At 32.3% G+C, this 25,875-nt stretch overlaps 2 protein-coding genes across 2 annotated transcripts; one reads left to right on the top strand and one right to left on the bottom strand.

The window, feature by feature from the left end:
* Positions 1-1,119: 1,119 nt before the first annotated feature.
* TRIADDRAFT_52072 (uncharacterized protein) lies at positions 1,120-10,063 on the bottom strand (the record flags this gene model as incomplete). The annotated part of the gene is made up of 18 exons (XM_002107984.1): positions 1,120-2,258; positions 2,393-2,728; positions 2,850-2,985; positions 3,063-3,125; positions 3,201-3,242; positions 3,459-3,497; positions 3,681-3,740; positions 3,816-3,903; positions 3,998-4,045; positions 4,119-4,164; positions 4,448-4,502; positions 4,671-4,763; positions 6,938-7,043; positions 7,688-7,785; positions 8,762-8,874; positions 9,737-9,828; positions 9,940-10,022; positions 10,061-10,063. 18 exons carry the CDS (start codon positions 10,061-10,063, stop codon positions 1,120-1,122), a joined length of 2,640 nt encoding a protein of 879 aa, XP_002108020.1.
* A 3,824-nt stretch (positions 10,064-13,887) lies between these two features.
* TRIADDRAFT_52071 (uncharacterized protein) lies at positions 13,888-24,733 on the top strand (the record flags this gene model as incomplete). Its single annotated transcript, XM_002108726.1, has 25 exons — positions 13,888-13,911; positions 14,263-14,282; positions 14,465-14,545; positions 14,956-15,027; positions 15,774-15,958; positions 16,091-16,360; positions 16,472-17,023; positions 17,159-17,332; positions 17,491-17,595; positions 17,820-17,914; positions 18,458-18,640; positions 18,996-19,064; positions 19,942-20,035; positions 20,406-20,481; positions 20,607-20,646; positions 20,839-20,906; positions 21,603-21,714; positions 22,449-22,599; positions 22,693-22,762; positions 22,968-23,034; positions 23,272-23,360; positions 23,606-23,732; positions 24,369-24,410; positions 24,551-24,609; positions 24,697-24,733. 25 exons carry the CDS (start codon positions 13,888-13,890, stop codon positions 24,731-24,733), a joined length of 2,862 nt encoding a protein of 953 aa, XP_002108762.1.
* Positions 24,734-25,875: the final 1,142 nt, after the last annotated feature.

The raw sequence follows: 25,875 nt of genomic DNA, 5'->3' as shown, positions 1-25,875 counted from the left end.
CTTGTCGTAATGTGTTATGTGGAAGTGTCTATTGTTCTACAGGTTGTCTTTGCGGCTCTTAATTGCTATCCTGGTGTTACTAAAAGTAATTTGAACTACCATGCAGCCTCTATATGCTATACAATGGCGACATTTAGCATGATTTTGATGTCAGTTTTACGATTTAGAATTGATTTACCTTATTTTACATTGCTACGAGATCTAGGGTATTGTATATAGTCACAATTTGACACTACATGATAGTAAGTCTATTAGAAAAGATTAATCAATCTATAGTTTGTTCTGTGCACTGTTTTTTCAACAATAGATCACTAATTTGACTATAGAATTATGAATATCGATCGCAAGGGATCACTCTCATTTAGATTTAGAATCGACAACCATATTAAATCTTAAAGATCGATTTTATATAATTTATATAACGATTTATTGGAAATAATAAAGGAAGGAAAATGATTATTGCAGTCGATTTGCTATAGGATAAGGCTGTGTAATACTTAACTCTTAGTCGAAGATTTTTAGAGGCGCATATATTGTACGTCACGGCAGTTACATCAATATTGTGTACTGTATATTACCTTTAAATTCTATTTCACAATACTGTGTGTAAAATAATCTAGTGATTAATCGTTGAAACAAATACTGAGGATAAAGTGCCCATTATTATTTGCAATAATTTGTGAGAAATACGGCCTTAAAAAATGATTGGCTTAATTCTATAAGATTTTTATATGTTGGCACATTGTTACCAGCCTTCCAAAGAACCAAATATTACAATATAGCTGCTTTGATTTAAATTAAGTGATCGTATTCAAAGTATTTACAAATAAGTTACAAATTACCGAGAAACGATCCACTGATGAGGGCGAATAACATACACTATAATACTTTTTATAGCATGAATTAGTAGCAGTGCTAAGATTTAAAAGCTGCACTAAAACCATTACCATGTACACCTATCAAACTTTCGAAAAAGTTGTTTTGAGGCTGCGCCTCGAGAAAATAAAATTAAGAATAATAGCGCAACAATCGAGATGAAAAAAGTAAGCGCTGATATTAGATAAAGTATCTAGTTATAATCGTAAATTTTCAATGTAGTAGTCCCTTATGATGCTCCCTTTACATAGTGTTATTTTCTTTTGGCAGAGCAACCTCTGGTAAAGAAGAATAGTTATTATTAGGTGCCATAGATGAAGCATTAGTAAAATTACCGCTCGGCTCTTTCGATAAATGTTGATAAAAATTGGGATTGTTTCCATATCCGGACTGATATTGCAAATGGTATGGATAAGACGAAGATGTATTAGTTGTGGTTGCAGATTGAGAATGAAAGGTTGATGGTGCTAGCTGATTTTGGCCAACAGCAGATGACTGTTGGTAACTACCATCTTTAGTCGATAGAAATCCTTCAACCGAAAACGGCTGCGCAGAACGATGTCGATCCTTATCAATAGCTTGAGCATATTTATTAGGATGAGCATTAGAATTAGGAATTGACGGCATACTAGGATCATTAGCAGTAGTTGAGAATTGAGATGGATTAACAGGATATTCAAAACCTGCTGAAGGCATGCCAGGCATACCTCCTATTTGTGTATGTTGGTAATGTTGCCATTGATCTTGGGGCATGTACATCGGATAGGCTTGCCATTGCTGACTTTGCGAAAGCCTATTTCCAACAGGCTGTTGATTTATACCTTGTGTTGGGTAATATTGAGAATCTGTAGTAGTTGGGACGATATTAGGGCTGTCTTGTACTCCACTCGTCGTTTGACTTCCGGTTGCGCTATTGTCAGGTGTTGTTGATGCTGTACCTGTAGCTTTCGTAGGGTCCCGAGATAATATCTGTTCGGCAGGACGATGCAGAGGTGAATGTGTAGAATATAAAAGTCCAGGTAAAGGTCCCCCTTGTTCATTACTACCTAAATAATGCGACGTTTGCTGTTGAGTAGGCATCATTTGAGGTATACGCTGCTGAGATGCAGGATAATTTACACCATGCAACATTTTTTGTATCGGTGCATTTTGTGAAGCCAACTGGCCTTGGTGACTCCATTCACCTATTTGTGGTTGATACATCGAAGCCGGTTGGTACGATGGGCGTTGATAAATGTCATTGGGATTTGTCGTTTGATGAGGATACATTCCATAGCCAAGCATCATGTCCTCCATTGGTCCATGCATGACCATTGGCTGTTGTTGATGTACAGTATTTTGTTGTTGTTGAGCAGAGTGATATGGATGCCATTGATACTCATCTGAATTGAAAGTAAAAAATTTCAATATTTACGTGTATGACTTTTATAAATTACCACATCTATGTTGTATTATCAATATCACACTACTTAATGATTTAGGTTAAAATAAAATAAAATTAAAATAATCTTAATACCAATTATTCCTCTATGACTTGAGCTGTTTGGATTATACGACGTTTTTGTTGTTGAACGATCGTGTCCATGATTTTGACTATTAGAATTAGCTTGGCTAGTAGATGGAATCTGATTAGCGGTTGATATAGAAGTGTTAGTCTTTGGCTGACCGTGTTTTACGTGATGATAATGTATGATGCTATCAAATAGTCCTTCATCGACGGCTTCAGCAGCATCATTAGCAATACTAGAAGTGAAAATGTAAGCCTTGTCGGTATCTTCAACAAATACATCATTCTCTTTCTTTTTATTTTTTTTTCGTTTTGACTTTTTTTCACCCTCACTGTCAGAGGCTTCTACAAAATATTCGTAAAATCAATCTCCAGGAATAGAAAGTACTACATGCTATTATTTCTGATATTTCCTAAAAGTACCTAGTAAACATTTGCTACATAAAAGAAATTGATGACAATATACCTTCACTACTAGCGGATACTTCTCCACTATCTGACAATTCATCCCACCAAACCTTACTCTGCTTTTGCTTTTGTAAGACACATTTACGTTTCCTACGAGATGCATCAAATAAAAGATCTTCGGGAACGGAAAATTCCTATAGGTACAACAAAGTAATCCATCAAATATGATCCGATTTTCTTTCAGCTAATACTTCATTTTAAGATTGTTTACATTATCGTCTGTCGATTCCTGCTTCTCAATATCTTCTTCTTTTACTAATTTGACAGCTTTTCCCTATTAGAATGTAATTGCAATTAGATACTTTTAACTATCATGTTAATACAGTTAGAGTGATAAATTGTTATATACTTTTTTTGCCTTCTTTTGAGGTTGGTGTACATTCTCTGATTTCTATAATAAAGGAGAAATGAATAAACAATTAAAAGCATAATCAATCATACGTATATAGGAATTATTCATTTACTATTTGACAATTATACAGATGCTGTCATATATATAAGTTTACTATGAGTAAATAAACAGACGATAACTATATGGATTATGGAAAATAGTAACAAAATAGTGAAATTAGGCTTAAATTATTTTCAAGAGATAGCTTTAACTAACTTTTGCATTTTCTTGCGTATCAGCGTTTTTATTTCGTTCCTAGAGTGAATATGATGACAAAAAATGTTACTGATGACGATAACGGATTTGACAACTCAAAGGGCTCCAGATTTGAACTATATCAACATAGTATTCTATAGCGACCCATTAGGCTATGGCTTTTTAGCATAACAGTTCTTCTTTAAATAAATTAAGATAACTGCAATAAAAGCTAGAACTTACTCGCGTCATCTTAGCTTTATTTGGCTTTGATGTTGAAATTGCTATCCTTTTTTTTCGACTCTATATCATAAACAAAAAATAAAACGATTAAAAAGGTTAGATAAAGCATCTACTTGATAGTACCAGTGGTTTTACCTCTAGAATTTTTGTAACTTTAGGAATTAAAGTACTCATAGCTTGACCTAGGTTTTTTTCTTTCTCTCCAGAATGTCGACAAAATTTTCTATTAGAATGGAAACATGTTGTTAATACTAGTAGTAGAGAAGATATTGTACTTTATAAATGAAATAGGTTATGAAAACTGGAGATAGCATTACTTCGATGTTGATTTCCAGTCGTCAATAGTAGCACAAATCACTTCCCATCTATATAATCCAATAAGAAACTTTAATGGTAATATCAATTACTAAGATGTTATAATATAAATTGACATCTTACTTATTACGACTTCTTTTAGAAGCTGATTGTTTAAAGACTTTACTCCCTAACATGGTTAATAAATCAAAGGTGATACGTTAATTCTTAAAATCTTTCAAAAATAATCTTGATAGAAACGTTAATAAGTAATTTGTAAAAGTACAGTAGAGTAATGGATTTTAGGATTTGACATTTCTTGCAGTACATTATACAGGTAATGCATTAATAAAATATTAAGAAAGATAATAAACATCTCAACATGGTACACAAGACGTCAGAGGATATCAATTACCGTTATAAGTACTACATTAAGCTTATGTCTAGTTGTTTCAATCATATTAATGACTTACCTCCTAAATACCAATAACTATTATCGGACGAATCATGGCCAACAGGTTGGACCCTCTTAATTTACAATCAATTATAAAAATTTTGATGTTATACATTGCTCGATTCCTTGTTTCAATAATCGAATTTAAATTATTTACTATCATTACAGGAAGAAAGTAGAGATACTAGGTAAAGATATCTTTCCTTCTTTCACCCAAACAATTGACATAAATGATAACTTACAGCAACACCGTTCGTTTTATCAATTGCAAATTGATGCAAGTCTTCCGATTTCGCTTCTATATTCAACCATATGAGCAATTCAAGTACAGACAACTGGTAAACAGTAATAGGATTTTTTTAAGTTCGAAAGAAGTATCCAAAATTTGGAAATGATAAACTAGCTAGCGTAGAGCAAACAATAATTACATAATAATAATAGTAATAATATATTATTCTATAACAGCCACGTGGAGTATACTATAAGTGTGTAAGTGATTCGTTGTATATTTACAAGATTGGTTACTGATAATTCTAATATAAATGAATTGTCATTTGTGTACTGTAGTAATCCAAGTTGCATATCAATAACGCAATACAACATGCAAATTATTGATGATGACTACGAGAAAAGTGTAATAAATATTATTAATACCATCAATAGTCTGTCTATTTAAGAAATTTCCTCAATTTTTCTACAAATCGTGCATTTTATGCTGGAATCAAATGGACATGAATAGGATTTTCATTTATCGTTGTCAGATTTTCTATAAACGTAGGATGAACAAATTATGTGTACAAAATCAATGCTGTACAGTACTATCCTCATTTCGCCGTAGACGTTATTGACAGTAAAGTTAGTCCATCTATCCACAAAATTTTAATTGACGAGCCATTTATGACTGTCTTTATCGACAACAACTTGATTTAAGATTGTAGATAATCAATGAAAAGCGATCCATTTGCAGTTATGTTTATGCAAAAGTTAAATTCTATACATCCAATTTGTAACGAAAATTGGTGGAGTAGTTTGCTCAGGAAGCTTAAGACTACTAAAGACAATACAAACAGAAAGTACACACACACACTGATGTAATTCTAGACGCCATCAGTTGATCGTATTTCAATATTACATAGCCTATAAGTATCGTATTGTACAAATCAGTTAAAATATTGTCCTGCCAGCTACTGTATATACCTTTCTACTCCATAGCAACTCGATCGATGAAGACTGTTCAATACTAGTACAAAAATGCAATTCAAGATAAATCGTGCTATTTTGTACTCTACGTTATAAGTGGAAACGTTCAGTATTAGATGTTCTTTTAACTTGTAGCTATTGAAATTGTCTAAAATTACCTTAATGTTGACTTAATAATATTGTGGAGTTAATTTATTCATAATAAAATAATCACAGGCAGCCCATCTATTTCTTCAGTAGTCATCAAGATCCTTTTTTCCCTCCTTTAATATCACGCTGAGCATGAGCAAAACATGAAATTCCCCGCGTACTTGAGTAGACCGCTAGAGGCCAGACATTGAGACTGTCTGCATTTGGTGTCATGGTGGTGGCGTACGATGGCTTACGTTTTATACTACTGTATAGAAAATACTAGGCATTATCGGTATTTTCCGTAGTATGATAGTTCAGCAGAATTGGTCACGAGCACATTGTCTAGTCCTGTCTGTCCTACCATCCGGAGGTTGACCGACCGTGACAATAAAGTGCTATACTGGATATTACCATACATCAGGGTACAATCTATACGGTACTAGTGTCCCGCTGTTCATCATAGTTATAGTACATGTTGCAATCATGACAAGTGAGGACGAGACGATGGAGAAAGAAAATTTTTCCGACATTTTTAGTTTGAATTTTTTCTTCTAATGACTACTAGACAATGAATGATAATACGCTAGCTCATAATAACTGCATAGGATAGTGTTGATATTCATTAAACTTGAGAACAGCAAGATTATGCTAGAGTCGAGATAGATGGGAAATACATAGGACAAATGATACTGCTGGTAAAGCTGAAAGGATTTCCAAGCAGTTTTACATGAACAACTCATCATGATTCCATAGTCAAATAAGTTCAGTAACATTGTGCTATTGATGTAGTAGATCGCACTTTTCTACTTTGACTGCTGCTAGAAATGGAATAACTTGAGCAACAATCTTAGGCATTCTCAATTTCGACTGTTTTACATTAACATACTACTATGTTTGTAAACTCGACGACAAGACAGTAGATTACTAGGTAAACAGTGGTGGTCTATTGACGAGACAAAAGATAGGGTTTGCATGACAAAATAAGAAAGCAAGTGTTAACAGATACAGAAGAAAATTAAAAAATTATACAGTAGGATTAAGAACTAGACAGGATAGAGAAATAAGCCATCGGTATTAAGGGGGGAAAAAAAAAAATTGGGACGTGAAAAAGAAACAAAAAGCAATGAAATGCTTTCAGAATATTTAGTTGGAAAATAATTTACAATGTATCACTTACTCTGTCGTTAGCTTTCAATTGCTGAAAATTTTTCTCTTTCAATAAGTTTCCAAGGTGAGTTTGCTCTTCAAGCACTTCAGATAAATCTGACTGCCATGATGATTTACTAAGTTATATACAAGGATAAAATTACTCGTTCGCCTATATTGCTACACTTTGCTTCAACGTTTTCTACCAACGGATTAACATAAGTGATAAGCCAAAAGGATTACACTTGCTTATGTACTATTTGATGTTAGGGCTAAATCGTCTACGCTCTACAGTAAACGTCAGAGTCCAGTAGAGCCTGTCGTTTGATGCCAAGAAAGTGTACAGTACTGTACAGTATACTGTACATTAAAATGGCTCAAGAAAGATTATACTGTGCATCATGATTCTTAAATCCAATCTTAAACTAGATCTACGATAAGGGAACTACACATTGCACATAACGGTTGAAAATGGACTGATATGCGTATTAACAATATCGTAAGTTGAGCACATTTTTGGTCATTGAAGTGTTTCAATCAAAGATCACATATGTAGTAACAAAATTGAGCTGGACAATACTAGTTCAATAAGTATAACATTGATTTTAACTATTCAATTAAGTCGTAGCTAATCTGCGTTTCGTTATTCAATCCTGATGATATATCGTTGTAGATTAATACATTCAAGATGTGACATGTTATGGTGAAAATCAGAAGCTGGCTATTTTCATAATATGTTGAAATTAACGACAAAAGTTATATCTTAATTATCTATTCTTACATTGTCTCGCGGTCGCGGGCAGAAATACTTCCTAGTAGTTTGACAATAGTGTCAATTATAACCGAACTATCCGACAGCGACAAGGCATGCAGCAATTCCTATCAAAATGGAACGGATAAACATGTTTTACAACACTTATAATAATAATATTGAGCAAAAAAAGGGACGTAGCAGTAATAGTTGAATTGACTTTATCCTTATCAGATGTAAAAACATGACGATAGAGAGGATTCAGTTTTTTCTTTCTCATGTAGAGTAGTACTACTTTGTAGGTAAGTACTGTATATACAAGTTAATAAACACATGGTACAGTCATGAATTAGGGCAACAAAAGCAGCATAAACGGCATAGATTATCAACAGGAGTATACCGATATAGCAATAGTTGTAGTATTGTATCCAACAGGATGCGATCATTTCGATAGCAGCATAATATCATCGATTGAAGGCAACACTTTTCGACTACATAAGAGAAGACACTCAGGACAGTAGTCAAAAGTGTTAATGAAAAGTTCTAGTGGTATTGCAACAGATTTGTCAACATGGATAAAATGGCTTTGAATAAGTTTGGAACTATTACTGAGTATTTTGCATCGTTTCCGTGATGCCTTTACAGTTGATACTGCCCAAAATTCAGGTCAACGATAGTATTGATGTTATAAATTAACATCTTTACATTAATGTAGCACTCCAGAGATAATAAGTTTGAACTATTTTAATATCGATTAACACCAAATTTTAGAATGTTATCCTACTTTAAGCTATGAAACAATTACAAGGTTAGAAGTGGAAGAAGTTAATAGTTGTAACGTATGTGGGCGATATCGTAAACTATGATACATTACTGTCTGATTATCGGGCATTGAATTAGCACTGAAAACTACAACTGTCTGAATGTAAATTGTATAAACGTTTTTTTACAACATGCGAATCTTTCATGGACAATAACACACTATCATTAGCTCAGTTGTTGCGTACCATAATTCATTTAACCGTGTCGACGATTTCAATCTCCCCCCCCCCCCCCCCTCTCTCTTCAAAAAAAGAACAGACACAAAAACTTTAAATGACTTACAGTTGGAGTTACTGGTTGAAATTTATACTTTTCTTGATTTAAGCGCATGTATTGAGCGACGAAAACGAGTTCCAACGGATTTTCTTGTTTATCGCTAGCATTATTGCAGTCAGCTACGACAAGAGTGGGAGAAAGGAAAAAAAAGTGAGGAAAAAAAAAAATTGAAAATGAGAGATTTTAACCGCATGATGGCATAAACTGTTTCTCATCAGTACTCTTTCAAGCCAATCAGTCATGGAATAAAAAAGCAATTTTTTAGTTATTACAACTGAGACAAAAGTCATCTGAGATTGTATAGAAAAGGAAAGTTACTAGAATCAACAATAGGAAAATAAGAAAGATGTCCAACAATTTAGTACCAAACAGTACATTATTGAATTGGCTATGACTATTCGTCGGTCATTTCTACCGCTTTTGGTGTTGTACATGATCATGTATGGATGAGCTAGAATGGAAATGAATGTAACTTGACTAGCATGATGAAAGCTAATGCTGTCAATTTACTAGCCATGCTTGTACTATGGTCGTACTACGCCAAGCGTCCGAGGTATCATTTTGATCCAAGATTCATTTTCTTTTCAACAAAGTAGTTACAAAAGATGGAATTAGATATGATTTTCCATCCAGTGTCAATGGACTCTTTGCAATCCGATTGATTGAGGTAGATTGCAAAGCATATCGAAAGAGAAAGAAAGCCATCCAAGGCTATCGATGAAGCCAACATGAAATGGATCTATCTATTTCCACTACTATTCGTATTAGCCATAGTTGAGTAATATACTGTATTTTGAATTGAAGTACTATAGACAAGAGAGAAAGCTATTCCATTGTCTTACGTAGCATATCGTACACATCAAACTACAAAAGGCGCTAGAAAGTGAAGACAGGCAAAAAAATGATAATAGACTAGAGCTAGAATAATATTGAAAGTTAGAAAGAAATCTTTGCTGATAAATTGATGTATTGGATAATTACCGTGGACTTTCTTCTTCCTTCCCATTCCTTGATTACCGACATCAACTAAAAAATTGGTGTCAAAATTGCCCACAACGTTTGCCGTTTTGAGTCTACAGGATGAGTAGATTAAAGAGTGCTGCCTAACCGACTGGTTTCTACACACTACTATCAACACCGTAGCACACTAGTCAGTCAAGCGACGACGACCGCTCGACCACTACTTGAAATCTACCGATGGAAAACAAGAGCAAGTTAAAATGCAAGCGCGCGATTCTCCTTCCACTTCCGTGGCGAGATCTTCTTCCTATCAAATGGATACAACTGACTGTCATGTTTACGTACCATCTTGGTGGCAAAACTAGCTGCTGTACTGTACTGTACGTACACAATCCATGGCTGTGACGTGTGACATGCTTGTACTGTACAGTATTGTACTGTACTGTCAAGGAATACTGTACAGTGTACAGTACAGCCTAGTACAGTACGGTACTGTACACTGTACGGTCGTGTGGAAAAACTTCAAAACGCTGAATACAATATACTGTAGAGTGTACTGTAGGCCAACTACAAATTACAGGTGCAGGACTGTACTCAAAGTCGTCAAGTTCATAGCGCTTCACTGGCAATCAGACTGAAAGTGGGCCTTTATACAGATATTTTTCTATACTTTTTACTTTACTCGCATGCATCGTATTGCATACTGCACTCATACAACTTGTACAGCTACAGTCTATGGTTTTCCGAGTACAGTACATGTGTACACTGTACAGTACAGTATGTATGTGTGTACCGATTGTAATGGTATCCGTACGGTACCGTAGAAGAAGAATTGTTTTGTTTTTCATCATCACGACACCTGCACCCTACAGTACTGAGTACTGTAGGGTCGTCTGCCAACAACTACTGTACAGTGTACAGTACTGTACTGTACAGTGCTGTAGTTGGCAGATGATGAAAATGTACAGTACAGTACTACTGTACAGTACTGTACTGGACAGTACAATGCGTACAGTACAATGCGTACAGTACAATGCGTACAGTACAATGCGTACAGTACACTACTAATACTGTGATCCAGTCACAGTGTACAGTACAGAATATACTGTACAGTACTGTACGCAATGCTGCACAGCCACTTCTCTATTCTCTACTGCTGCATGCAGATGAAGCATTGAGCGAGCGTTTCACACGCTAGCACAAACTACTAAGATAAAACTCGTTCCCCCTTACCGAAATTCTCTGTTGACTGCACAACACTGACAACTGACAACATAACTATTTTCTGGTAGACATCTTCTGCCTCCATGCTATCTAAATTTGCAATCTTGCTTTTCTTGTTTCATAGTGTATATCGAAGTGTTGTCAATTCTGACAAAAACTACTATTTTCTGGTAGACATCTTCTGCCTCCATACTATCTAAATTTGCAATCTTGCTTTTCTTGTTACATAGTGTATATCGAAGTGTTGTCAATTCTGACAACACTAACACTACTATTTTCTGGTAGACATCTTCTTCCTCCGTGCTATCTAAATTTGCAATCTTGCTTTTCTTGTTACATAGTGTATATCGAAGTGTTGTCAATTCTGACAACACTAACACTACTATTTTCTGGTAGACATCTTCTTCCTCCGTGCTATCTAAATTTGCAATCTTGCTTTTCTTGTTACATAGTGTATATCGAAGTGTTGTCAATACTGACAACATAACTATTTTCTGGTAGACATCTTCTTCCTCCGTGCTATCTAAATTTACAATCTTGCTTTTCTTGTTACATAGTGTATATCGAAGTGTTGTCAATAGTGGGCCGATAGTGATAGACACGTCCAGTACATTGATAGTCAATACAGCACATCATGATCAAACCACAAATAATCAATAGAGGTTCGCCTGCTGGTGGGACACTATTGTAGTCCTTTGGACCTGATACCAATACCATAATAAACTACTTTTCTTTCTTTCAAAGCCAAGCAAGATCCAGTACCGTCCATGGATTAACATGCTGACGATCTGCCTAGGGATGAAAAATAAATGTATACAGTTTGAGGAAATTAAACTGGATACCACGTACTTTATTAAAGGAAAATGCAGCACAGTAGGAGTTTATCTGTCCGTGACTCAATTAACAATAATAATAATAATATGTCGACTCCAAAAGAATTCAAAAAAGAATATACTGTATTTCTGCATGTATTATGATAGTAGCAATAATAAGAATAAGAAGAACAACAACATCCATGTAAAGTTCTTGTACAATGCTGTAACGCAAGTTAATCCACAGTGGATGTAGTCTACGCTATTGAAGAGTATCCCTTTTCAACATGCTGTACTGTACTCTATTAATACTTTGAAAGTGCCCCGTGAACTGTAAGCAAATTAACACATCATTCAGTATTTCATTCTCTGTGGGGTCTCTCGAGTAGCTCTGAGTGCTGCATGCAATATCGTAAAATCTAAAATCGATCCTGTACGAATATTGTAAATTAAATTTGAGGTTAGCATGTGAATGATCCATGACCGCGACGCCTTTACCCTTTGTACTGTGCTATATAAATTACATGGCGACACTAGCCCAGGCATCAAGCCTGTGGCACGTTGGCATCATAAAGTCGGAAAGAGTTTTTGAAATTCTGAATAGTATAGCCTTTGACATTATACCTTCTATTGCTTATCAGACTGTATTCTAATCAATTCAGACACTACCTAGTACATCGTAAAATGAATGAATACAATAGAAAATACCTTTAGCCTGTCCAACAAAAAAGTATTTGTAGGAATGTACAGTATATATATATATATATATATTGGGGAATGAATTTTAAACATGTACTCTTATATACAGTATTCGCCTTTTAGGGATTATTCTAGTCAGACCGATTTAGACTGTAATAGTAATGTTGTGATATAACAATCATTTGCGTTGCAATTGGATTAATGAATCCCCTACATGTACCCCTATAAGCGGCTATTTCTGGTTTAAAAGTTTAGTATTCCTTGAATACAAGGTTTAAGAGTTTTAATAACTTTTATTAGTAGCATTCAGTAATGTTTATTTGTAATTTTTTTTTTTCAACATAGCGGAGGCCTTCGAAAACATATGGGTTTTTTGATCTGCTATCTCTTCCGTCTTAATGTTTTGTTTTTGATTTTATCGCGCATAGAACGAAAGAAATTAAAACTACGGCCAGCTCTGATAGTACCTCTTAAGAGCTTGCGGTTACTCAATGAGAAAGTAAATTTGGATCGGTAGATTTCCATTAGACTTATATAACCAGTCTTGTCGTTTAGCTTTGACAGTACAGTATTAAATCTTCTTTACACAACGGCTAAACTAGGAAGATAGGTCAAGTTAAAAAGTGGCTGCATCTAAGTAGACCAAAGCATGGCGTAATTAACATAATACTACTATTATACTGTGCAATATTGATAGTACACTACATTAACTGCCAAATGCATAACAGTATCATTTCGGGATATTTAGCTTTGTAAGCATGGACTACGGCATGAGGACGCCGCATTCTATAATGGCACGATCATTCCACACAACAATATTACTATTAAAGGTTGTTACTGAATGACCGTGTAGATCTTTCGTATAGAATGCTATCCGGATATAGCTAGTTTAACAATCAATTTTAAACTGGAATTTTTATTAGTTATCAACTACTTTGCACCGTAATAATCTACGCTCAACTCTGTTATATTTTCAAGTACCAGCAATACTCATCTTTAATCAATTTATTCCTTAAAATTTGGAATAGACCTGTATAGCACGCGTAGCAACTACGGTCTACTAGATATAGAAATCATTACGACTGTTATAGAATATTACTATCTGCTATGTTCAGTTCCAGCAATGATCAGCTATTAGTTAATTAATATATGCAAATGTAGCTATGAAAATATTGAGTGCTACATGAAAAAACAAACTAAGAATTTGATAGTTATTTAAATACTGTGCAGTAAAATAATCTCAGTCCAGAAAGTATCAAATTATAATATTAAAATAATTTCCATTACCGAGTTTACAATCTAATGTAATAATTTGTACAATATTACTATGCTTGCAGTAATCCTGATCAGAAATAGTGGTTGCCACAGTACATAAAATCAGTTATGATGTAGAGTCGATTTAGAATAGTGATGTAGAACAACGCTGTAGAATCAGCTATGCGTGTATTTCAGATAGACCAGGTAAATCATCAATACAATAAAGCTGAAAACAACATTCAAATACTTATTTGACGTAACTGATGGATGATATAATAGGACCTATTGTCTGCCTGCAATTTACTGTAAGTCTAACAATTTATCTAACTTAATCTGATCTAACCCAAAGTTTTACTAATTAATCCAGGTTGATACCATACCATTTTATCTATGAAAATATGTTTCCTACACTGATACCATCTGGATTAATTAAAAGCAATCATTGTTTTAATGACGTAATAAAAAGATTGTATTTGTTGAATGGGCTACCTTTAGAGATCACATTAGTACTCTTCACGATTACATCAACAATATCTACTTGATCATATCATTTAGTTTTACATCGTCAAGCTGAGGTACGGACAGATAAGTTGCTCATTTTAATTTATTTGCAGCAAGAGAGGATTACAGTGAAAAAGATGCTTCATCAATATAGTAATGTCCAAGCACGGTCATCGCTATTCATTAAATTGGCTTTACTAATCACGCCTTTGATAGTACTTTGTCTTGGTCAATCTCCATGTTATATCTATTATAGTTATATGAAAAAGAGTGCATATTGCGGATCACACGGCTTAAAGAAGTTTCCTGATAATCTTCCTGTTGATATTGCAGTCTTGTAAGTTACTTTAATATTATGAAATGTAACTGAAGTATGATACATAAAGATACTAGCTACTACTCACAAAATCGTAGTATAATCAACTGAAAGATTTACATTCTAAATAGATATTTCTGATTCTTGAATTCCTACACTTATCCGTTACGATATTGCAGATTTTGTGTGCTCTTCTATTTTAACAACTAATACGTCGTAAAATTAACTTAATAGTACTACCAGATAGATAAAAAACGATAAAAAGCATATAATGCGGATTAAAAATTAATTATCTGACTTAATCTAATCAAATATGATCTATTATGTATATTTTAGCGGAATGTAATATAAATAAAATTGTGTCATGTAGAAAATCTAGGTTATACCTAGCTAGAAGAAGATTCGGTGATTTATTTATCTCTTTCTCATAGGCAATTACAATATAATGAGATTGCTAGGTTAGAAAATGGGCAATTTGATAATTTTACGAAACTTGAGGACTTGTAAGAGCGATAACTATTACTAAAGCATTTCGAAAAATTTACTGAAATACTTTCTCAAGATTGCATTTCTAAAATTCAACCATTCATTAAACTATTTAAGGGATCTTTCTTATAATAAACTGGTTAATTTTCCGCAAGCAGTATTCGATTTGCCAAAGTTGACACGATTGTAAGACTACTAGACCATTTAATTTAGTTTAAATTCTTATAGCACGCTAGATATTATCTATTTGTAGAAAATATGTCTCATATGATATTAAAAATATGGTTAAATGCACAAATAGAATTAAATCAATCACATTCAGTAAAGTAAAACTTTATACTTCTAATGCGTCATGTTGTAATCTAATTATAGTGTTTGGTCATAATAAATAACAGTATTGTACTAATTGTACATAGAGGACTAAAAAGTAACCCAGTTGTGTGTGATTGCCAACTCAATTGGACTAGTACATGGAATCGTTTTATCAAGCCAATTGATCTGTTATATTGTTCGAACAAAATCCATGGAAAACAAGTTGCAATAGTTAATTTTAGCAAGTTTTCTATTGGCTGTCGTAAGTTCAATCAAAATTCCATCGATTTTGTATGTTGATTTCGAGTACTTCAATACAGAAATTGAAAAACTCTAAAGGCTCAAATAATGTGTTACTTTATCCCTTTCCTTTAGCTATTCCTCCTAAATTTAACGAATCAAAAAATATAATAACTCAACTAGTGGATCATAATGTTACTATTTATTGTAGTGCGTATGGTAATCCACCGCCTGCAATATCTATTTACTATCGTAACTTGCTAATCATTAGTGACCAGTTACAAGAAGCAGCTGTAGTGCATACCGTTAAATTATTTGACCAAAATAATTCATTCACATGCTTTGCTGAAAATAACGTCGGTAGCATTCGCAAGAATATATATCTCGATGTTGTTTGTGAGTATAAGCTAAATCACAATAGTTCGTACACTCTTGTGTTTCATTAATAATTCGATATGAGTATTAATAACAGCAATTAATATTTGTTGTTATGTTTATGGATACTAATATGCAAATTTTCCTCGTTAGATCGTCCAATATTTGTTCATCCACCACCCACTAGCCTTATCTTTGAGATTAATGCCGGACAAAGTTATTTAATAGATTGTACCGCCAATAGTAATCCATCTAATATTAATTATACGATTTGGTCTTGGCGGTCGGATAAGAAAGTCATTTTAGCGCGAACTAGTAAATATACAGTACTGAACATTAACTACGACGATCATGGTACGTATGAATGTCAAGCCTGTAATATTGTTGGATGCCAAAGTCGTAATATTACTATTCATGTTTTTGGTAAGCTAATAACGTATACAAATAATGCGACAGATACTAAGTCCTTTAACTAGGAATTCATATTTTCTGATAGCATACGTCAAATCCTTAAATGCTATTGAATAATTCTAGCTTCACAGCCTCAAGTCTCTTTTATTCCTACCCCTGCATCCTTTCTACAATGTGAATTCCCACCAACCAATGGTATTTTGGTCAGTAAATGCTCTGCACTCGAAAATGACAAAGTTAACATTAAGTGCTTTTTGAATTCAACTATACCGTTAAATGTTACCTTCCAATGGTCATTTAATATTGAACTTGGAACAGAAACATGTCCTGATTGTCAAATAGTGACGAATTCAAAAGATAGTACTTCCTACCTAACTATTAATCGAGCGACAATTTCATATGAGGGATACTATCGGTGCTCCGCCGTCTCAGATATGCTGTCACTGAGTGTCAGTGCTATGTCGCCAGTATTAAAAGTCATTCCGTTATTTATGCCTGATTTACTACTACAGCCAGTTACTACATTCAATACCGACATTTACATTAATCTTACCTGTCAAGCTTTATATGGATTATCAGATCGTAACTCACTGAATATTAGAATTGGTACACCGATTTATTTTACATGGTATCAATACTTGCCTGACAATAACACAAGAATTCCATTTAAAGACGGTAAATCATAATTTCTTAATCTTGATGTATTAAATAGTCAGTTTTCTGGAAGCTTCATTGTTTACCTGATATGGTCTTTACAGTACTGAATCATCTAATTAACATACTTCATGGACTTGATTATATGCATTGTAGATCAAAATATTTTCATTGAAAATGATGACTTAAACTTGAGATCAGCTATGACAATAAAGAATATTTCGCGATTTAAGAGTACAAGACAGCTGCAAACAAATCAAATTAATATCATCTGCAGCGGAAGAAATCAAGTTGATTCTAAAGAAGCTCAGGGACAAATTATTATTATAGGTAAATATTTATGCATATTTAATTCATGCATTTAAATCATTTATGTAATCATATCTTAAAAATATTTGCTAACTCTTTCTTGAATTAGCATTTCGAATAGACGGTCGAATTTAAAGATTGATCGTCAGCTTTATTTCAATATAAAATTACCTATACAGATAAGAGTTTCCCAAAGTGTCAATCAGAAGTTAATTCTGGAATCGAATGGCCTTTAACTGCCAGTAATAATGTAGCTATTACCCAATGCGTTAATGATACTATTGGTAAGTCCAGATTTTGAACGACTTAATTATTTGATAGCGATTCTTTCGAATTATTACATTTGTTTCTTTAAATTCTAATAATATAAATGCAAACATTACAATTCTTAATGTACTATGATATAATATAATATGTATCATCTATGCGTAAAACTTAATGTAGTGATCATTTCAAAAATGGCATCATCATTAACGGAACTGAATTATACATATTTTTGTCATTTTAGGGAGAATCTATCGTTTTTGTGATGAAAATGGGATATGGCAATCACCGAATCTGTTAAATTGTACTAATCCTGCATTTCTAGATCTTAAAGTATTGGTAAGGTCTTCTCATATAAATGTTGATGATAAGCACATATATTTTAGCATATAACAAAATGGACATCATAGCCATATGTATATAGTATATAAAATATACGCTAGATACTTGCAACACTTCTGGTATGAGATAAAGTTTTAAATTCTTAACTGATAAAATAGCGTTAAGCTGTATTATGCGTATACTTATTTGAAGTGTTAGCAATATTTAAATTTAATTTATTTTTATTAAAATAATGAGTATTATAATTAATTTTAAATAGTTCTAGCATTCAATATAGCCATTCAAATATCTAAATATTAACGTGTTAATATAATATATACGACTATTGTTACTATATTTTAATGTTAGCTATAAAGATTCTTACACAATGCTATGGTTTAATACCTATCATACTAGAACCAGGCTAGTTTAATCCGTCCATTTAGTTTTGATGATGCTTCTAGTAACTCGTACTAGCTCTAATTAAGAAATAAACTACCGGGTCAAATAGATTAAAACCTAGAAGATTACATTGAATTAATAGTTTTTATTTCATTTCAGGCGGAAAAATTTACTTATGATTCTCGATCCACTGAAGAGATAACTATTTCACTGGCTGGTGTCACAAATACTTCAGATACGATCCTTCCTGGTGACATAACGACAACAAATCAGATCATGTCTTCATTGGTTAATCATGTTAAAGATTCAATGAATAAGCAACGGGCATTTATGATTACTGAGGTTCAATTCCTGTACTCGCTGATTTTTAACCGATTTATTAGCTTGTACTTACGAATATAATTAGTATTTACTCTATCTGCTATTAGTTCAACAAAAAGTACGAGCTTTGCGAATCATCTTAAAATGAAATCTGCTATTTAGAGTTGGCAATATCGAATTAGAGTGTATTTACTTAGCTGATTGATTATATTATCAATTGAAATTACTGGACATAAAATATTGTATATAGAAAATACGAGTATGATAAACTAGACTTTAACAGTGTATCTTAATCCCTATCATTAATTCTGTTTCTATAATGATTGAGATTAACAGATGGATTCATTCATTGATCGATTATTTAATATTTCCTTAGAATTACTTTCAGTCGGGAAGTAATATTGTTAATACTAGCAATCTACAGGCATGGTCGCAATTATCTAGCGTAAGTAGCAAATTAGTAACTTAATGGTTGATATAATCACCCAATTGATCTTGAGATGATTCTATCGGTAGATATGCTTGAAATCACATTAACTATATAAATAAACATAAATAGTTGTAGTGCAGCCCCAAATATAGCTTAGATTACTATTATAAGACTGTACGAGAATAACTTAACTTGTAAGCTAGAGTGTAAGATTGTGTAAGAGTCTATTTGTAGAAGACGTTTACAGTACGTATTGTAGCGAATCTATTAAGATGTTTATATAAAGATCTGAGATATAAATAGATTTGCGCTAAGTATGCTAGTACTGTAAGTATTGTATTGTAATGCTTTAAATAGACGCGCGATTTATGAATAGATTGCGCGATAGTAAATTTAGATCTGATCTTGCAACTTAATGGGCAAGATAAGATTTGTTACAATAAAAGCATTCTGTAACTAATCGTATATAAATCGTGAATTTTGCTGTAATAAGTAGATTGTCAGATAGTCAGATAGTCCTTGGTAGTTAGACGAACCTAACTTCTGTAATAAAGTGAAATTTGCAAGAAACTGTAGTTCTTGATTTATTGTTTTGAAGATCACTTTATCACAATAGTCTTTGCACTTGCGTTGAAAATAAACATAAATCATCACTACAAATAAATACGCTGATAGTTTCATCCAAAGACAAGCTATTTGCAACTGAAACCATAATGTTGAAATTTAGTATTTCAAATAAATGCTCTCCATTCTTATTACGTCTTAACCAAAAAATACTAATAAAATTTAGATACTATCTGATATAATTACAGCTAAGATTAACTATTACTTTCTCTTAATAATATTTAAATAGTAAAGAAGGAATGAAATGATCAATTGATTTCGTTTATAGGATCACCTGAGAGACCTGAATAAAGTCATTGAAGAATTTTCTTTTAATATTTTGCAAAGCATCGATCAGATTTCAATAAATAAGGAAAACATTGGTAAGTACGTATAGTACGACATTTCTAAGAAACCTATGCATTTAAATTGCTCATAATTGATCACAATTTCCTTTTATTTGTTCAATTAAACCGTTTTGGATAATCACAATTTATGAAATTACTACTTTACAACATTAACTCTTACTAAGAGGGTCAATTAAAACTAAACACTAAAACCAAAGATTCATTGTCATTTGGTAACGATCAAGTAAATTTGCCGATCACCTTATCAAACAAAAGTAAGAAAATTTAATTTTATTAATTCCGTGTTATGAGTCATTAAAAGTTGGGTTAGCACTAGAAATTAAATATTAAAGTAATTTATTCTAATCTTATTACAATTTTTAAATTTTTATGTGTCTTGTTAAAGCTACAAAAATTGTCGCATTAAGATATAGTAGTATGGGCTCCATTATTAAAAAGTCTCTTAATACTGATGAATTATGGTAAAGATCTTAGTTTACATAGCAACTTAAAAAAGCTATCGCTACATTAAATTTAACTTATATCGTTAATATCTTGTCAACTTTAGTTGAAATATTTTATGTATGAAGTTCTTCTTATTGCTTAGGAATAATGCAAAACCTAATATAACATCCAGCGTATTGATGGTATCAACGAACTTATCCACCGATACACACTTTGATCCACCCATTGAACTTATTTTTCAGATTGTAATTGAAATCAATGTTCGATATTGATTTTGTTGAAGTTTGATTATTATATTACACGCGCATTTCTAGCAAATTTCAACCTTTGCCCTAGCAAATTGATTAAAAGTAATATTTCTAATATTATCCTAGGATGCAGTAAATGATAGCAAAAAAAGACAATGGAATTGTACTTTTTGGGATGAAAGTTCTTCATTATCGTAAGTTTTAGCATTTAAACCATATTTGCTTTGATTATGTTGTTAATACTATAAATACCAATGTTTAATTTAGTAATATATGTGCCTTAATTAAATAAAAGGATTAATGAGATAGTGAAATGTTTAGCAAAAGATACTATTTGGGGGGTTTTAGTAAGCTAGCAATAATTTAAATAATACTTGATAATTCACCCAAGAATGGGTCATTAGAAATTTTACATATTCAATTCTGCTTGATTAATTAAAATATATAGCTGAAAAGTTAAGTATAGTTACATATTGTGCTAAGTCTTACCTAGCTTTGAATGTCTAGTATAATATCTATATAGCATTTATACATTAATTAATCCTTACCGTTATCCTCAATATCACCTTACAGTACCACTGTACTTATCGAGATATTTTTACTGCTTTACAACCCATAATACAAAATGTAGCTATATTCGCTAAAAACATTTACAGCTGCGATTTTTATCGTCCAGAAAGATATATAGATCGATATTTTACTGCTTTGCAAAATATTCTACGGTAATGGATGACGATATTATTCTGAACCGTAGTCGTAGCTTCAGGAAAGAAAGTCCTAAAATAAAATATGATATGCAAATGGTGCCTAAACTTTATAAAATGATAAGCTACATTTAATATACAGCTCATTTTTAAGATTCGCTGATATATTTTTTAATTTCTTCTTAGCGATTATGTCTTAATTACGCGAGGATGCTGGTCAACTTTTCAGAATTCGAGTCATATTATTTGCCAGTGCAATCATTTAAGTAGTTTTGCCATCCTGATGTCATTCGCGAACGTAAGTCAAGTAATATCTTTATCAACTACGGTACAGTAATATCTAATCTATTTCTATTTCGTAACACAGTATCTAGGCTGAGCTCGTATTTGCAAGCTATACAGTATACTGAAGAATGTACATTTAGTATAGTTATCCATTTGCAACGCAACTTAAGCCAATATTACGTCGTATTCTAACAAATCTTATAGAAAATATTGATTCCATGTTTTTAATAATCTTAGCTTACAGAAAGACAGCAATTCATACTAGATTCAATCTCCGAAATTGGTAGTATCGCATCGACGATAGGATTGGCCATAACATTGCTAGTTTATGCAATCTTATACAGGTCAAATTGAAAAATTAATTCACAATTAATATCACCTAGTGCTAAAATAATAAGGAATGGCGAAAATTAAAGTATGGGAAGATTTAATGAAGAGCGAACTCAATTTGATTAGAATATCAATTATTAACCAGTTATCTATATTGCAATATTCTTTGATCAATAGGGATTTGAAAAATCAGAAACGCTCTCTAGTTAGAGTCCTTCTAAGTATCAATCTGTTTTTCGTCCATATTATTCTACTAGTTGGAATTAGCCGTCAGAATTTCGGAGATAGCGATGTGCGATACAGTTGAATTACTTTAAATACTCGTTCTTACTATTTTTTTTACTATTGTAACAGTAGTCAAGAATTAAACTGACGATATAAATCCTAATTAATGTTCACCCATCGTAATCGTGACAGGTTCTATGTAGCTTTATTGGTGCTATTCTTCATTTTTTTGCCCTAACAAGTTTCATGGCCATGTTACTAGAAGGAATTATGCTTTATTTACTGTTGGTTCGCGTTTTTCCTCTCAACATTAGTTTAAAGTGGATTGTAATTTCATGTTTAGGTTAAATACTTGTATATACAGTAACTTAACCCGGTATCAATTTTTATGTAGTAGCAGACAAGTATTTTGAATTGATAAAAATTTCTTTTATAGCTATACCTATGATCATTGTTGGAGTTACTCTGGCAGCAACAGCTGGAGAAGCCTATCTTACGGAAGAATAGTAAGTGAATCAATAGATAGACAGTACTCTTACAACTAGCTATAAAGGTATAGACCAAATATCAGCAGGAATATCAATAGCATCAAGCTATATCAGCTAGATACAAGTATTTTCAATGTCTCGTTATGTAGAGTTTAGCTTGCATTAATACCACTTTAAACGCCTTTATAAAATTTTACATTTTATCTATCCTAAATACTTCAAGCTGTTGGCTAAGAACGGATAACTATGCCCTTCTTGCATTCATTATTCCAACAGTTGTAATTATATTGGTAAGTAAAGATTATTATTTGAAATTATTACATATAAATCGTACAAAAGTGCCTTAAAAGGCTTTGCTTGAATGGTGGCAATTATTTCATTTTTTTTGTGTTATCATGAAAGCTATATTAAATTTTTCTACTTGTTTATGAACTATTAGTAATTGCTTATTTAAATCTCTTAACGGTTTAGCATTCTGCGCTATAACTTTAATAATTACAATCATTTGATTTTTTATTATGAATTAGACGAACTGTTTTATACTAGGAGTAATTATCAAGACTTTATTAAACAGGCCTAATATCCAATCAAATAAAGCTGAAAAAAATCGAACTAAGTAATAGAATAATCATTATAAATCTTGTACAAAAGAATATTAATGTATACGTATATTAACTAAGAAATATCGCTGAAATTACATTCAAACACATGGAAAATTACTAGCACAGATAATTAATGAAGTATTTTTATGAAATATGAGTAAATACAAAATTTTTAGAATGAATACGAGCCTTACTTTGCTGTTGCTGTAACTGAGTAATGAGCCACTAGCTAGTTTTTTTACGTTTGACTCTGGATTAGATCTACTCTCCGTGCTATTATTGTCCTCCTGCCTTTGCTTGGCATTTCATGGCTATTTGGGCCTTTAGCTATTGATGGAAGTACCATCATCTTTGCCTACTTGTTTACAGCATGTAGTGCAGTTCAGGTAAATAGATATAAAGTATGAAAATATCGATGACTAGCTCCATTAAATTCTATGCTAGCAATCCGTGTAAATGACCCAATGCATCCGGTAAAATAGCCATTTACAGCGTTCTTTCTAAGGAAATTAAATCACATACTTGCCGTAGCTAATCTACTGTGAAGCTATCGAAGGGACTTATAACTATTTTTAAAGCAAGAGTAACGTCTAATTTATAAGTGAAAATATCTATTTTAATGTATAAATGGTATCAAGTGAAACATTTCGTTTCCTGATTCATTAGCCTAGTTTATGTTTCCTTATAGTTACAAGTAAAATTTTATTACTATATAGAATCTAGAGTTTATCATTACAGTTATGAATATTCGTTTATCTTACTTGATCACTTGTACAGTTAAATTAATAACATTGTTCATTGAAATTATCTAAGTACAAGATAGAATTTTATTACGTATCATGTATTAGAATTTATACGAGTGCATATCTACCTGAATTTGATAAGTATGGTATAGAGTTAGATAGATTACGTTTAAGGAAATGATTGCCCTCATTTAAGACTCTCTATTGATGATAAAAATTGGATTATATCAGTATCTGCTAATGTTATGAAGACGAGTCTTATAATATGATTACTTATAGGGATTGTTCATATTCCTTTTTCATATTGTCTTGGATAGTCAGGTAAATTATATTTTTGACTAAATGAATATAACATTTAGTATAATTTTTAGTTACCAGATGATAGATATAGATTAAATAATTTTACCTGCATCTAGAGCAAACAATTAGATAGTAACTGTTCAAAAAAATCTTTATTGCAGATACGACGGATGATTTCTACAGTAGTTATGAATCGTTTCGGAATAGCATCATCCAATTCGTAAGTCCTTTTAAGATCACTGTTATATTGTACAGCTAAGAAATTTGTGCAATAGTGTTGTTATTAAGACTGCAAATTAATTTACAGGCGATCTCGAGCTACCAGCATAGCCAGTCAATTATAAGTTCCGTTTATTTTGTCAGGGACTGCCGTATGTTGATTTAGTGATAGCAATTTGTCAGTGTTTTTATTGAAAAAGTATTTCATAATACGTAAATTATAAAATTCTTTACTGATTGCTCAGTAGAAGCCTGATAATTATCATTTAACTAGTTAGGAGTGTGCGATAATAAAACAGCAATGAATGTTTTAATTGAGTGTTAAATTTCATAATATCAACACGAAGTACTTCAATAGCTATTGATGATTGCAAAAAATGTCGTTAAGATAGTCAAGCCTGAGATACGATTGATTTTTTCGAACTTATAATCCGAATAACATTTGATATTGTCATTGAAGAGAAAACGTAAATTATGCTATTAAATTGTATCAGGTCTTAGCCATAATTATTTCCTTGTAATCTATTACGAAAGCAAGTTTTGATGTTTTAGTGGTATAGGAAATGTAAATTATTTTATTAAAGTGATTAATTCTTAGATTCTATCGTGAAATGACTTTTGATGCATTAATATAATAATTAATTTATTCAAGTAATCAAACCCATGAAGGTAGAGGAAAATTATCTAGTCTTAGGTGTAGAATCTATCATGAAATAACTTTTATTGTTTTATTTAATACATTATTCAAGTCTGAGGTACAACTATCTTCTCAGAATCTATCATGAAATAACATTGACTTTTAAATGAAATAGGGAATTACTTAAATTAATTATATTATTAAGCTAATTAAACCTGAGGTATAATTGCCTTTCCAGAGACTTTTCAATGAAAATATCCTTTAGATTTTTATTTAATTGAACCACTATTTCATAATTTTATTATGTTGTGGTAAGATTTATTGATTCTTGTTAATTAGGAAAGTTATTATAGAATCGATGAGATTTGAGCTAAATCTCAGAGTCCGAAATGAAAAATCCTTAACCTTTTAATTAAATGACTACCTACCTATTTCCTTATGAGATGCTTTGCTACCTGTTAAATAGATAGGGCTATATCATGGTCTTAACACTATATTCTGAGCTATACTGGAGTAGCTGAGCTACTCTCACCTTCCCTCGTCCATATGGCATACTATTTTTAATGCATTTATTGACAGGGTATCACTAGACCATAATTTCGTTAGGACATTTTTGCTGCCCGTTAAATA

Source organism: Trichoplax adhaerens, genomic scaffold, assembly GCF_000150275.1.
Source record: "Trichoplax adhaerens TRIADscaffold_1 genomic scaffold, whole genome shotgun sequence".
NCBI classification, from domain to species: Eukaryota; Metazoa; Placozoa; class Uniplacotomia; order Trichoplacea; family Trichoplacidae; genus Trichoplax; species Trichoplax adhaerens.
This window is presented reverse-complemented; position numbering and strand designations above follow the sequence as displayed.